We start from the raw sequence: 16,619 nt of genomic DNA, 5'->3' as shown, positions 1-16,619 counted from the left end.
GGTTTTAAATAACATTAAAATTCAAGGCTTACTGATATTAATATATTTTTATTTTCACGTCAATTTTTCCTTTGTAATAGCAGACTAGTTAGAAGAGTTACTGTTTTAACTTTGGTTTGGATTGTGTCTCTCTACATTGCTTACACCTAGTTTGATTGACCGTTAATGAATTCTAAGTATATCTCTCTGAGAAATAATAAAACCTCTGCAACCACAATCAAAAGACATTATCAAGTGAAAATTTCAGATTCAAATTTCTAAACAGATTAAGTAAAGACAGAAGTCTGTGCAAAAAAAGGTATGCACAGCTCCAAGGTAAAGAACTTTTTAAATAAATTTTTGTGGGATATTCCTTTCTTACAAATAAAATGTGAAACATCACCAAAAAATAATAAACGTAAATAAGCCAATGACAAAATCATGTCTTTTTTTTTTTTTTTTTTTTTTTTTTTTTTTTTTTTTTATTGCCACACCTGCAGCACGTGGAAGTTCCTAGGCTAGGGGTCAAATCAGTCATAGCTGCCGGCCTACACCACAGCCACAGCAAGACCAGATTTGAGCCACATCTGCGAACTACGTTGCAGCTTGTGGCAACGCTGGATCCTTAACCCGCTGAGTTCAGGGATGGAACCCGCATCCTCACAAGACACTATGTTGGGTTCTAACCTGCTGAGCCTCAACAGGAACTCCTCAATATTTTTAATACAAAGTATTTATCACTTCCAAAGAATGTTGCTATATATTAACTCAATTCTTCCTCATAGATATTCTGAACTAATAAGGGTTAAAGCAACACTTTACACCAATGTCTTTTGCACAGCATTCAGAATTTTCATAACCTCAAAATTCATTAGGTGATACATAGAATAGTTCTGCATGTAAACTCATGGAAATAACAGTATAACTCTCAAATATAATTTTCTGTGTACAGGACTCCAAAGTACTCCAGTTCTGGATAACGACTGTCACACTCATCAAATAGGATTTCAGTGGTTGCAATCAATGAATTTGGTAATAAATTGGTAATTTATGGCAAAAGACATGAATGCAAATGTTATATTAACTTTTTCCAAAGGTAAAAATAGTTCATAAAATCTAGAAATATAACGTCCAGAAATGTGGGCAATAACAGATCAAATGATGATCTATTATTTCTCCTGGAAACAGAATAGGAACTTTTACAACTAAACTGAAAAAGAAAACGATTTCAAAGTAACCGTTTCTCTGATTCTCTATGGTTTAATTAGCTAAAATTCAGGATAAAGCTCTATGTTAATGTGACATTATGATTTAACATTTAAAAACATGAAGGTCATAGAATTGAAAATGTTAAGCTTCTCACTCCATTGTCTACTGGCTGTACAACAGACCTCAGCTAGCCAGGCACAGACCGTGACCCCACCATCAGAGCGGAAAACAGGAAATGTTCTACATAATGAAACTCAAATTGACGATCATCTTAGAATCATGAAACATTATACTGAAAGGGAGCATTGGCACCAATGCTGGTACCAAGAATGAAGCCATCTCCCACGCCTAGTGGAGATCCACCCAGCCAGTCAGACCTGACCTGCCAGCCAAGTCCAGCTCTTTCACAGAAACTTGAAATCTCCTCAGACTTCTTTCATCTCATTAAGCTACTCACTCTGTGGCTTTCTGCAAATCGCAATCTATAAATCGTTTTCTCATTCATGCTCACGTCTCAAACACTCATGAGCATTATCGTCACAAAAAGAAATACATTCAACAAAGTATAAAATTTCCACATAAGTATTTCATTTCCCTAAACTCCACACTATAAAATATGTTACATTGGTTTAAACTAATGTTTTATCCAGCTTATTACTTGTCGCTCCAGGAGCACCAAGGAATCCTTTTAAGATTTTAGTTGCTCTACTATTTTGGGGAGGAAAAATAAAGCATCTGTAGCATTTCTCCCTCCTCACTGTGTAAACATACAATGGCATTTTCTTTGATGTTCCCTAAAATTATAATATTTCCCTCATTCTGCTTCTAGAGGACATGTACAAGTCATCTAAAAGCAGTAAGCATTTTCATTTCAGCTCCCATTAATTCTCTGGCAAACGATGGAGAGACAGGTACTGGAAGAGATGGAGAAACTGAAATGATATCTGTTCCTAAAGTATTTTAGTCGGGCACAACCTGTTTTGCATATATGGTAGACTATGGTTTGGTTCAAGAGCAGGAAAAAATGCTGTTGATTCTGATTTGAATATTCTTCTTAATGTTGTTCTCAAAACCTTTGGTCATTTTGGCTGAAGCAACATATTAAATGAATGCACTGATGAAAAAGAAGAGGAAAGGAACAATTTTTTAATGGAGAAAAGACCATTTGAAAGAGTCTCAACTCACTTTTCCATTTTTTCTGATTTCCTACACCAATTCCCTTCTCATTGCTAGTGCAGAGATATTCCCAGATTTTACACAGCCACCATGAATTCCTTCTCATCTATGAAGTCCCAGAGCTCAGAGTTCATGCATGGGATGTTAAAATTCACTCATCATATCTCTATGCCCTGCCTAGTAGAGATGACGTAATATGGGAGGAACCGTGCTAAATCATGACACCTGCCTTCTGGCCCAGTGTTTCTCAAAGGCCAGAAGTGTGTGAGCCTAAGTTATCCACCTAGACTCTCTGAGCCCCATTTTCTCCATTATAAAATGAGGAGAGTTAATTTGATGATGTGATAGTTCAAGATAGATCCAGGTTTCCTTGGACAGTTTCAGGTGATCAAGAAACAGTAAAACTTCCCTTATTGTAATTTTTAGATAGTAGGATTTTTCATTCAATGGCAATAAACTACAATTAATATAAATATATTCCTTCTTTTTTTTTGTCTTTTTAGGGCCACACCCATAGCATATGGAAGTTCCCAGTCAAGGGGTCAAATCAGAGCTACACCACAGCCACAGCAATGCCAGGTCCGAGCCACCACAGTAATGCTGGATCCTTAACCCACTGAGTGGGGCCAGGGATTGAACCCACATCCTCATGGATACTAGTTGGGTTTGTTATTCCTGAATCACAACAGGAACTCCAATATTTCCTTCTTTCTTGACCATTTCATATGTCTCTTCAAAGTTTTATTTATGCATGTCTTTTATAACTCTCTTATTCAGCTATTCACATGTAACTCTCTACTGGGTTCCTGGGTTTACATCCCCTTTCTAATGATTCCTTTGATAGTTTGAGTGTAGTAAGCATACCTCTGTGCTTGAAAGACTGTCACTTCATAATACATGAAACAAAGGACCAGAGTTATATTTAGGAGAACTTTCTTCTACTCAAAGTACATCCAATTAAAATTGAGTGCACTGGAGTTCCCATCGTGGCTCAGTGGTTAAAGGAATCCGACTAGGAACCATGAGGTTGCAGGTTCGATCCCTGGCCTTGCTCAGTGGGTTAAGGATCTGGCGTTGCTGGCGTTGCCCTGAGCTGTGGTGTAGGTGGCAGGCGCGGCTCAGATCCCGCGTTGATGTGGCTGTGGCGTAGGCCAGCAGCTATAGCTCCGATTAGACCCCTAGCCTGGGAACCTCTGTGTGCCACGGGTGCGGCCCTAGAAAAGGCAAAAAGACAAAAAAAAATTTTTGAGTGCATTGTATTCACAGAATTGGGCTGGAAGGTGGATGATATCGCTTATGCAGTGTGCATCCATCTATCCTCCACTTAAATGCAGCCTTCACCAAGGCCCAGTACAGAGTAGAAGCACAAGTAGAAATGGGTGATGCAAGTCATTATCGGGAGGTTGCAGCATAGTTTAGGACATACTGGCAACAAATGTATAGTTCAGGGTCAGTGTATGGAGTAGCCCAACATTACACAGAACAGATGCTTCTATGAACATAAACTGTCTTTAAGATCAATGAGTTTTATCTCAGTAAAAATGGGAAAACGGTGGTAATTCAGCTGCCAAAAACCGTGGGCTCTCTTAAAGTTATAGCTACTACTTCGTTCTACACACTTTATAAATTAGTCCTCACAACAACTTTAGTGTGGTTGTTAATCCCCTTTCAGAAAGGAAGAAACAAACTCATGGGGTTAAGTAATTTATGTAAAGTTATACAACAAATCTGTGGAAGAATCTGGAGTCTAATCTGGGTTTGTCTTATTGCAAATATTTGTTCTTTCCACTTTAATATGGGGCCCCTTCATACTGCCTTCCAAATAGATGTTTTTATCTAGATTACAGAAAATGGGTTGCTATAGGGCAAGTTTTTCTATCCAAAGACAAATGATACCTTCTTTAATAATTTAGAATATAAAGAACACTTTGATAAATGAAATAAATATTGGAAAATATTTATTATCGGTTATGGGTTGAATTGTGTCCCCTCCCCTCAAGTCCATATGCTGAAGCCTTAATCAATTCTCAGTTCTTAGGGGTGACCTTATTTAGAGAGTCTTTACAGCAGTAGTAAAGTTAAAATGAGGGCACTGGAGTGGACTCTATTCCAATATGACTGGTGTCCTCATAAAATGAGAAAACTTGGACAGAGAGGCATATACAAAGGAGATGATGCAAAGACATAGGGAGGAGACAACCATCTACAAGCCAAGGAGAGAGACCTAGAAAAAGTCCTTCCTCACAGGTCTCAGAAGAAACAAATCCTGCTGATACTCTGATTTTTACTTCTGGCCTCTAGAACTAGAACTGTGAGGGAATAAATTTCTGTTGATTAAGCCATCCAGTTCATGGCACTTTATTATGACAGCCCTAGCAAACCAATGCATTGTCTTAGACATAAAGTTGCATGTTGATTTGTTTAATCTTCTTAAATCAGAATAATAGATTATTTAAGGATTAGAAGTTTTAACATGTCAATGCTCTAACATAATCACTGCTGTGGAACAAAACATAATATGAAATGGAGACTAATTACAGTTTTTGTAGAGGAATAAAAGTGGAATAAGAAATATGGATAATTTGAATGTTGAATTCATGGTCATTAAAAATCTAAGACTATGAAGCTTAATCCAGTGTACAATTGAGTGGAAACAAAATTTAATTCTAATTTATAATTAAAGAGGTAGGAATCTTCAGTATGAAAGAAAACACTACTAAAGAAAATAACCTAATTTTAACAAGAAAGATATAGATTAGACTATATATACATGTCTGTGGGTATACATATATACATACACATACATAAATACATTATAAATAAATTCAACAACCAAATCTGGAATTGCCATTTTATAAATATTTTAACATGTTACAAAAATATCTAACAGAAAACTTGTAGAAATCAGTCATACACTTCTGCCTATAAAAGCAACAACTATAAAATATATAAAACAACTGTTTTTAGATGTTGAACACAAGCTAGTGGAGAAGAATCTCGGAAGAGAAGAAAACAAACAAGGTGAACAACCTGAATGCCATGGATTTCTGCCTGTAGAGAATTTCTGAACCATGGCACTGGGATGGAATCCCAAATAAAATGCAATGGTCTCTCTGATCAAGGAAATAGAAACACAATTTTGGGAGGAACAAAGTAACTAGAAATTTTAGGGCCAAATTCCAGAGATGAGAAAGCCAAGCAGAGAGGTCCTTATGTCCATAAACTCTCAGATTCTTTGGCTTCTTGCCAATGTGTGGATGCATAAGTTGGAATTTAACAGAGCCACACAAAGAACTAAGGAGAACAGCATAATTTCTGAAAATTGTAAGCCAAAGAATTGGCAGAGCTCACACAGAACTGTGAAATATTTGAGTTACCACCAGACAGAGTAGGAAGATTTTGTTTAATACATGGATCATGCAGCAGAGAACATAGAAGGATCATTGCTTAGTACTGGGGCTAAACTAGCCCTAGAGGAAAAGCTATTGCAGGCATGCTCTTATAAACCTTGAACATAAACCTCAAAAGGAATAAGCTAATCCATAACAAATGGCCAGAAAATCATCCTAAACTTTCTTTGAAACAGTGTAAAACTGCAATGGCTACCATCCAAACAAAAATCAATTGATATAAAGGTCAATTTCTTTCCTATATACCAGCAATAAAGAATTAAAATTGAAAGTTGAAAAGTTTAAAAACATACCACTAAAAATAGCACTCCCCATTAAAAAAAAAAAAAAAACCTTAAGTATAAATCTAACAAAACATGTACAGAATCTGTAGATGGAGAACTACAAAACACTGATAAAAGAAATCAAAGACCTAATTAGATCAAGATATATTCCATGTTCATAGATTAAAAAACTTAGTATTGTTAATATGTTAATTCTTCGGAACTTAATCTATAGATTCAATGCAATCATAATCAAAATTACAACAAGCTATTTTGCAGATTCAACAAATTGATTCTAAAATGTGTGTGAAAAGGCAAAAGTCCAAGAAAAGCCAACACAATACTGAAGAACAAACTTAGGGAACTCACGCTACACTATCTCTTTTTTTTTTTTCCATGACTACCCCATGGAATAAAGAAGTTCCTGGGCCAGGGATTGAATCCAAGCCACAGCTGTGGCAATGCCAGGTCTTTAACCCACTGTGCCAGGCCTAGGATTGAACCCACACCTCTGCAGTGACCCAAGCTGCCGCAGTCAGATTCTTCTTTTTTTTTTTTTTTTTTTTTGTCTTTTTGCCTTTTCTAGGGCCACTTCCGCAGTGTATAGAGATTCCCAGGCTAGGGGGCTAATCGGAGCTGTAGCCACCGGCCTACACCAGAGCCACAGCAACGCGGGATCCGAGCCTCGTCTGCAACCTACACCACAGCTCACGGCAACGCGGGATCCCTAACCCACAAAGCAAGGCTAGGCATCGAACCTGCAACCTCATGGTTCCTAGTCGGATTCATTAACCACTGCGCCAGACGGGAACTTCAGAGTCAGATTCTTAACCCACTGCGCCATAGTGGGAGCCCCCAAACTACCTCAAGACTAATTTAAAGCTACAGTAATCAACACAGTGAGATATTGGTGAAATAATAGACACGGACCAGTGGAACCAAATAAAGAGCCCAGAAACAGACCCATGAAAATATAGTCAACCTTTTTTTGATTAAGACAAAAACAAGGGGTAGTATTTTCAACAAATGGTGCCGGAAAAAAAAAGGACCATATGCAGAAAAAAAGGACCTAGACAAAGACTTTAAACCACAGATAAAACTTAACATAAAATGGACTATAGACCTACATATAAAATGCAAAATTATAAAACTTCTAGAGATAACATGAGAAAATATAGATGACCTTGAATCTGAGGAAGTTTTTTTAATTCAAAAACATGAGCACAAATCCGTAAAAAAATGGTAAATTAGACTGTATTAAAATTAAAATTTTAACATTATAAAAGACATGGTTAAGAGAATGAAAAGACAAATCATAGACTAGGTATAGCAAAGTGATTCAGTTATACATATAAATAAATTCCTTCTTAATTCTTTTCTATTATGGTTTATGTCAGGATATTGAATATAGGACTTGGTTCTTTATCCCTTCCATATGTAGCAGTCTGCATTTACTAACTCCAAACTCCCAAACCTCTCTCCTCCCCCACCACCTTGGCAACCATGAGTCTGTTCTCTATGTCTGTGAGTCTGTTTCTGTTTCATAAATAGGCTCATTTGTGCCATATTTTAGATTCCACATATGAGTTATCACATGGTATTCATCTTTCTCTTTACGACTTACTTCACTTGATATGATAATTGCTAGGTCATCCATGTTGCTGCAAATGGTATTTTTTTTTTTCTTTTTTAGGCCTAGCAGTATTTCACTGTATATATTTACCACATCGTCTCTGCCCATTCCTCTGTCAATGCACATTTAGGTTGTTTCCATGTCTTGGCTATTGTGAATAGTGCTGCAGTGAACATACGGGTGCATGTATCTTTTTGAATTATAGTTTTGTCTGGTTATATGCCCAGAAGTGGGATTGCTGGGTCACATGGTAATTTTATTTTTAGTTTTTTTTAGGAACTTCCATACTGTTTTCCCTAGTGGCTAAACCAACTTACACTCCTACAAACAGTGTAGGAGGGCTCCCTTTTCTCCATATTCTCTCCAGTATTTGTTATTTGTTGACTTTTTAATGATGGTCATTCTTATGGTGTGAGGTAGCATCTCATTGCAGTTTTGATTTGCATTTCTCTAACAATTAGTGATGTTGAGCATATAATAGTATTTCTTAAATAATAAGACTTGGAAGTGAAAATTACTACTTGATCCCTTGGCTTCAGAATGAATGAATCTCATTGTACATCTCTACCAGAACTCTTGAGTGACCAAGCTACATTGTCAGTGAGCAGTAATACTTTGAGAGGAATCTTTTTTCTCAGTAGTAGCTTTTGAATAGTGGGTTTAAAATATTCAGAAAACCATTTTGTAAGCAGATGTGCTGTGGTCCAAGCTTTGTTGTTCAATTTATAGAGAAAGAAAGCATTTAGTATAATTCTTGAGGGCCTAGGATTTTCAGAATGGTAAATGACCATTGGCTTCAACCTTAAGTCAGCAGCTGTATGAGCCCCTAACAAGAGAGTCAGTCTGTCCTTTGATGTTTCGAAGCCAGGCATTGAATTCTCCACTCTAGCTATGCATGTCCTAAATGGCATCTTCTTCCATTAGAAGTTTGTTTGTCTACACTGAAAATCTGTTGTTTAGTGTAGCCACCTTCATTAATTATCTTAGCTAAATCTCTGGACAAGTTATTGCATCTTCTACATCAGCACTTGATGCTTTTATATTATGGAGATGGCTTTTTCCCTTAAACCTCATGAACCAACTTCTGCTAACTTTTGAAACTTTTCTTCTGCAGCTTCCTCACCTCGCAATCCTCAGAATTGAAGAGAATTAAGGCCTTTGTCTGGATTAGGCTTTGGCTTAAGGGACTGTTGTGGCTGGTTTGAGCCATCCAAACCACAAAAACTTTCTTCTTCAACAATAAGACTGTTTCACCATCTTATCATTCCTGTGTTCACTGGCATAGCACTTTTTATTTCCTTTAATAATTTTTCCTTTGTGTTCACAACTTGACTAACTGATGCAAGAGGCCTAGTTTGACTTGTAACTTTCAGCTTTTCAATTTTTTTGTCTTGACTTTCAACATGCCCTCCTCAATAAGTTTAATCATTTTGGGGTTTGATTTAAAATGAGACATTCGACTTCCTTTCACTGAAATACAGGTCATCGTAGCATTAGTAATTGGCTTAATTTCAATATTGTTGCATCTCAAGAAGTAGAGAGGCCTGAAGGGGTGAACAAGGATGGTGGGAGGGTGGCCAAGTTGGTAGAAGAGTCAGTCAGAACACAAACTATTATCCGTTAAGTATTAAGTTTGCTGTCTTATAAGGGCACAATCGGTGACACCACCAAACAATTACGGTAGTAACATCAAAGATCACTGACCACGGGTTGACATAACAAATATAATAGCAATGAAAAACATTGTAAATATTACAAGAATTACCAAAATGTGACACAGAGACAGGAAGTGAGCAAATGCTGTCAAAAAATGGCACCAACAGACTTACTCAACACAAGGTTGCCACAAACCTTTAATTTAAGGGGGAAAAAAAGGAAAGAAAAGAAATATCTGCAAAGCTCAATAAAGTGAAATGCAATAAAACAAGGTATATGTGTACGTGTGTTGAGGGGTGGGAAGAATTCTGGCCAAGTTAATGCTTTCTAGATAAAAGAGGATACCATGGCTGACACCGCCACCCTCTCCTGTCCTCCCTTACTCCACTGAATGCAAATGTGATGATTAGAGCAGCAGCTGTTGCCTTGAGGAAAAAGCCAAGAAAATGCAATGGCACCTCACCTGACATCCATGAGCCATGGACCCTTACCACAACTGACCTACCTATGAACTTTTTATAGCAGAAAAAATAATCCTTATTTGTTTAAGCAACTATTTGCTGTGTGTTCTGTTAACTTGAAGCCCACTGCATTTCAAACTCCTTCTGAAACTGTACATTTTGCCAGGGGCGGGGGGTATTCCTCCTCCCTACTGCAAGAAGTGTTTGTTTTTGGAAATGCTCATCATTGTACTCCCACCTCCTTGGCAAGAGAGTGATAGGTTCCAACAAGGTGAATCCCAGTCCTTCCCCCAGATTTTTCTAAGAAGTTCTTGCAAGGAAGACCATATTTTTCTTCTCTGGTTCCAAGTATGTAATCCTGGAGCTCCCCGGGGGGAATCCAGCTTAGGAGAGTCAATTAGCTTCAGAGAGTGAAGCCAGCACCTGAGCAGAGCAAATGCACTGAGAAGAGAGAGAGAGCTCGAGGGCAAGTGAGGAAAGAGGTTGGACCCCACGCTTCTTTAGTTTGCTTATAGGAGTTAATGATAATTCTTTTTTTACCTGTTTTTGTTTATACTCAGTTTTTCTTACTTGCAACCAGAGTCAAAACCAACATAAGCAAATCAGTTTCAAACTGTAATAAGAGTTATAAGGAAAGGAAATGATGCTGTGAGAAGGTATAAGAAAGTAGTTAGGGAGGACTTCTTTTATTTTATTTTGCTTTTTATGGCTGCACCCATGGCATATGGAGATTCCCAGGATAGGGGTTGAATCGGAGCTGGAGCTGTAGTTGCCGACCTATGCCACAGCCACGCAGAATCCGAGGCACGTCTGCAACCTACACTACAGCTCATAGCAACGCCAAATCCTTAACCCACTGAGCAAGGCCAGATATGGAACCTGCATCCTCATGGATGCTAGTCAGATGCGTTAACTGCTGAGCCACGAAGGGAACTCCAGGGAAGACTTCTTAAAATGCAACAAGTAAGAAGAGACTTAACAAATAGAGAGGTTTCCACCTGGAGAAGAGTTGAAGGAAAGGTTTCCTATGTGCTTCCTTCCACCTCACCCTGTCTCCAACGTGAAATAAGTGTGCTCTAAACATAGTAGGGAATGGTTTTCTTGGGAAGCGCCCTAGTGCCCCAGGAATCTCAGCAGAACAGATCTGGAGATAGATGTCAATGGACCCACCAACAGACTCGGAGGCAAGAGGAAAAGGCAACACCATTCAGGGATAAAACAGACTGAAATATCTCTTCCTATGGTAAAGGTTTTTTTTGTTTTGTTTTACTTTGCTAATGATGAGGACCTGGAGCCCACCGGATCCCCAGCCATAAACCCTAAGTGAGGAAATTTACCCCTCCGCAAAATCTGCTAAATTACAGTATCTCATGAGTGTTCTCCCATTTAGAGGAAATTTTGGACGAACATAAGTAACTTCTAAAGGACCAGTACAGCTGCCTATACCAATCAACATAACCTTTATTCATAAAAATAAATGGTAACCTAGGGATACTTGAGGAAAACCTTTAGCATTAAAAAAAAAAAAAAGAAAAAGAAAAAAAATTGAGGAGTTCCCATCTTGGCACAGCAGAAATGAATCCAATTAGGAACCATGAGGTTATGGGTTTGACACTTGGCCTCACTCAGTGGGTTAAGGATCTGGCGTTGCCAAGAGCTGTACGGTAGGATGCAGATGCGGCTCGGATCCTGCATTGCTCTGGCTGTGGTGGAGGCCGGCAGCTGTAGCTCTGATTGGATTCCTAGCCTGGGAACCTCCAATGCCGTGAGTACAGCCCTGAAAAGCAAATAATAATTAATTAATTAATTAATTAATTAAAAGTAAAAAAAAATTGACTACAGAGGGGAAAAAAGTTAATGTAAGACAAAAACAACTTTTAGTCAATTCTATTTAATGTCCTCAGATAAGAGTCAAGTATGATTTGAATCAATACAGGAAGAACAATCAACTCAGTGGGGGGGTAGAAATCAGAGAATAACAGAAAAATGTAGGAGATTAAAAATGATTGCCAAAAAAAAAAAAAAAAATCTAGTGTAAGAAGTAATAATGAAACGACTAGTATTAAAAACCAAACAGCGATCTGGAAACACAGTCAGGAAAATCTATCCAAAAACAGATGGAAAATACCTAAGAAAATTTAAGAGATATTCTCAGATACAGAAGGCACAATATAAAGCTAACAGATATTTCAGAGGAAAAAAGATAAAACGAAGAGGAGGAAATAAAGAAATAATACAAAATTTCCATAAGTTGAAAAAAACAATTCCTGAAAATAAAAAAACCAACCAATTGTCAAGTCATATGAACAAAAAAAGACTCAGATATATCCTAATAAAATAACGTAAGGAAAAATTGTAAAGCTCCAAAGAGAGGAAAAAATTGCCTACAAAGAAATGGGCTTAATTTGACATCATAATTATCAACTTCAAGGGAAGCTAGACAGTACTGAGGTAGTGCCTTCAAAGGGAAAATTATTTTGTGACTAGAATACTCTATCAAATGATTAATCAAGTGTGAGAGCAAAATAAAGGCCTTTTCAGGCACTTAAGGACTCAGATATTTTATCTCCCACTTACTGTTTCTTTGAAATTATTTGAGGATAAAATCCAATGAAATTACTAAGATATTCAAGAAAGCAGATAAAGAATAAAATAATGCAACAGAGGAGTTCTATTAAAAACAACAATTATAAAAGCCCAGATAGCTGTGCTCAGAAATCTATATATTAATGAACATTAGAACAAAAATTCCAATCCTTCAAGGAAAAGAAGGTTTTCAAAAAGCAAGGAATTTGTATTCATCAAATACTGAAATTCAGCTAGGAAATTTTGAGGACCATTGTGCTGTTTCTGTTTTTTAAAAATGTAACTAGAGGAGTTCCCGTCGTGACTTAGCGGAAGGGAATCTGACTAGTATCCATGAGGATACAGGTTCGATCCCTGGCCTCTCTCAGTGGGTGAGGGATCCAGCGTTGCCATGAGCTGTGGTGTAGGTCACAGATGTGGCTTGAATCTGGTGTTGCTGTGGCTGTGGTGTAAGCCAGCAGCTACAGGTCGAATTCGACCTCTAGCCTGGGAACCTCCATATGCCACGAGTGAGGACCTAAAAAGACAAAAAAAAAAAAAAAATGTAACTAGAAATTTAAAAACAAGGCATAGAAGAACATCACCACCTAAATATAATGTAAAATGAACTCTGGCATTATTTTAAATAAAATTCAAGCATGATTTATAGTGTAAGGGAATTATTGTTATTTTTGCTATTATGATTAGGAAATAATTACTACAACATCATGTTGTGCAAATAGACTCATAAAAAAGGAAATATAATTCTGTGATATGAAACCTGTGTACCAGAAGGAAAGGCTCTCATCCCTCACACTATAAATCATGCTCAATTTAAAAAAAACAAACTAACACTTATTAAACACTTAATGTATGTCCTATTCTAAGTTCGTAAGATTTATTAGCCAGTCTAGTCCTTTCAACAACAGCACGACAGTGTTAAGTGACTTGCCCAAGGTCACACCCTTGGTAAAGTTAGGCTTTCTGGCTCTAGAATCCTTGCTCTTAAACATTGGCTCTGCCAATTCTCATAATGCTCTTTGTTAACGCACAATTCTCAGAATAAACCTACCAACCTAAAACAAGAATTCTTAGTAACCTTTGTAAAATAGAATATAAATGATGTAGAAATTAATGTAGAAATAATGATTAACCAAAGTAAGAAAAGCAATGTGTAGATGGGCTATTTTCCTTATTCTTTTATATAGGAGTAACTTTCTAGATAATGGAAGTATAACAGAATTTTCTAGATAATGAAAAGTCAAAAGTCAACTACATATATATAATTTCAAATAATAATATAACCCAGCAGGGAGGAGAGAGAGAATGCACTTCAGCTAAATTCCTCATTTCCTAGCAATTATGGTGGTTACCTAGAAGAGTACACAGTAGCTGTCAACAGATATTGCCTAATTTTAATCAACATATAACATACAAGTTATATGGTAGCTCTCAGAAAACCTAAAACCAAAAGAAATTAAAGATGATATATTCAGAAATAGCGACCTAAGCAAATTATTCAGCATTTCGGGAGGAATATCAGAAAAACTAAACATAGAAAAGGAAGGGGACTGGGGAAAGGGAAGATCTTTGTTTTTAACCATCTTAAGCTTTTTGTTTGGCTGGTTGGTTGTTTTGTTTTGGTTTTGTTTTTTAGGGCTGCACCTGCGGCCTATGGAAGTTCCCAGGTTAGGGGTGGAGCTACTACACCACAGCCACAGGGGATCCGCTTCCGTGACCTACACCACAGCTCATGGAAACACCAGACCGCTGAACCACTGAGCAAGGCCAGAGATGGAACCCGCATCCTCGTGGATACTAGTCAGATTCGTTTCTGCTGTGCCACAACGGGGAACTCCTATTTTAATTTTTATTAAAATGATTAGGTATTACTTTATTATGAAAGATAATTTCATAATGGTATTATAAACATAATACATTATTAATATAATAGTACTATCATGTAAAGAAGGGCATAACCAATGAGAGTATCTGTCGCTTCTGGCATGGTAATACAAAAGGACAGTAAATGCCACCAGACCATAAAACTCAGTGCGGGCACGAAGAGAGGAACAAGTATAATACATAAACACTACAGAACACTCATGCTCTTTGCTGATTCTTTGTTCCCACATCATTATGGACTAAATGGCCTGCTTTTATCACATAAACTTCTAGAGACATTTCATCTGCTGTACACAACTACTGAGCCATAAACACTCAAATCCCCTACTTTGAACATTTAAAGAAATGGGTGTGGGTGGGGTCCAAATTCATACATCGCGGGCAGGCGTCTACATGGGCATAACCTTTTTCACGGACTAACCTGGTAGTCCGTATCGAAATGGTTACACGCTGACCTAACAATTTCACTTCTCAGAATCTACCCTAGCGCGACTTGCCCAAATACTCAAAAATAACTCTATACACGGACTTTCAATTAAGCTATTACTGTTTATCACAGAGGAAAACGGAAAACAACCTAAATGCACATCGGAAGATGCAGGATATTTTGTTGCCATTTTAAAAATTAAATAATATCTATATGGAGTGACACTAAAAGGTACAACGCGTTGTTGAGCAAGAAAAAGCAAGACAGAGAATCGTAAGTTATACAATTTGTGCGTGAAACATAAATCCACACTGTTCAGCGGGTTTAGGGTATGCGGAGGAAACAAGTTTTTTACTTTGTACATGTAAATTTTTACTTTGTTTTCTTACAGCCAGCATGCACTGTTTTTATATTTTAAGAAACCAGAGCATATCTCAACTGTCAAATGAGATTTTAAAAACATCCAAAAAGAGAAAGGCTCAACGTCTTTCCATTAGCTCACTCTCAAATTTAAGGGGTGGGGGGAGTAGCATGTTGCTGTTTAGGGCTAGTGGAAAGGCTAGCTTCACTGATGAGGTCATTTGTGAGTGAATTAGGGCAAGAAAATGAGGGCACAGAGACAAGGCGGAGTTGAGGAGCGAACCCAGGAGCAGCCGGGGTTCAAGCAGCCCAGGGACCGGCCCAGAGAGGACGCGGAGGGAGCAGCGGGGCCGAGGCCCGGGCTGCGGGGTCCGGGCAGTGTGGGAAGGAGATCAGAGGGGAAAAGATCGAGGGGCGGGAGGCCAGAAACACAACCTCAGCCCAGGGAATCGGTCGGGAGCTGGCGGCGACAGCTGGGCGGGCAGAGAAGGGTCAGCCCGGGGCGCCCGGGAAGTTCTGGCGACTAGCGAAGCCCGAGAGCCGGGCAAAGTGCCCAGGAGGCCGCAGCAGGGACTGTGGGGCTTGCCCCAGGCCGAGGCTGAGGCTGGGGTGCAGGTCGACTTAGCGCCCAGTACCTTCCCAGGAGAGCGCTCCTCCCTGCTCGCGCTTCAGGAACTTGTACCAGAACGTGTCCACGCGGCCCGGCTCCGCCCCGTCCTGCGCCGCCTCCAGCTCCACCTCCCCGAGCCACAGGCCCGGCTCCTGCAGCGCCAGCGCCCCCGGGCCCGCCGCGGTACCCGCCGGCCTCAGGCGCACGGCCCCGCACGGCTCCCAGTGCCCCAGCTCCGGCCGAGAGCCCACGACCAGCAGCTCCGGCCCGGGCCCGGCTACCGCGGGCGGCACCACCACCCCGAAGCGGAACCGCATGGCGGCGGGCGGGCGGCGCGGCTCCAGGTCCCAGTGCCCCTGTGACCCGCGGACGCGGCGATTGGGCGGCGGCGCGCGAGGCCTGGACGCGAGAGGATCGGGCGCCGGCGGGGACACGTGCGATGCTGCACCTTTTTTGGGCTGCATCACGCGGCTCAGGAGCCCGGGCCTGGTCCAGGCGGGAGCCTCGCCACCCGCCTCTCTGGGAGAAGGAGGCTGGCTCCCGTCCGCTGCCTCTTCCACCGGCTCCAAGGGCGCCTGGGGACGCGGCGAAAGCAAGGAGAACGGGGTTGGAAAAGGAAACATCTCATAAGCCTTGAGATTTTCCAATCATCTTTCCAAAGACTCGAAATTATCATTGTGAGGACCTTAAGACAAAGTGAATGGCATGTAGAAAGCAACCTCCACAGTAGTGAAGTTGGTTTAAGATCCTGCATCTGTATCTGGAGAGCTTTGCACCTTACACGGGTCACTTTCTCTCTCTGGGTCTCAGTCTTATCTGTAAACTGAAGGTATTAAATAATGATTTCTAAAGACCCTGTCAGCTCTAAAGATTGCTTGACTGGTGGAAGGGGCGCCATTCAGAACCAAGAGCTGATACAAAAACACAGTATTTTCCCTTGCCAGGACCAGTGTGATGCCTGACAC

At 39.6% G+C, this 16,619-nt stretch overlaps 1 protein-coding gene across 2 annotated transcripts in view; it reads right to left on the bottom strand.

Moving 5' to 3' along the window:
- The window catches only part of EPM2A (EPM2A glucan phosphatase, laforin), an 86,362-nt gene extending 70,360 nt beyond the window's left edge, over positions 1-16,002 (bottom strand). For both annotated transcript variants that reach the window (XM_001927632.5, XM_021072181.2), the window contains exon 1: positions 15,680-16,002. In XM_001927632.5, the coding sequence (XP_001927667.1) occupies positions 15,680-15,971 (292 nt within the window). In that variant the 5' untranslated portion in view covers positions 15,972-16,002. The remainder of the gene's footprint in view (positions 1-15,679) is intronic.
- Positions 16,003-16,619: the final 617 nt, after the last annotated feature.

This window comes from Sus scrofa, chromosome 1 (genome assembly GCF_054392235.1).
Source record: "Sus scrofa isolate SSC_HxYL_T2T_F1_AM1 chromosome 1, Sscrofa_HxYL_maternal_Yorkshire_Landrace_v2.0, whole genome shotgun sequence".
In the NCBI taxonomy this organism is placed as follows: Eukaryota; Metazoa; Chordata; class Mammalia; order Artiodactyla; family Suidae; genus Sus; species Sus scrofa.
The sequence above is the reverse complement of the archived record's forward strand: the minus strand, read 5'-3'. Positions and strand labels throughout refer to the sequence as shown.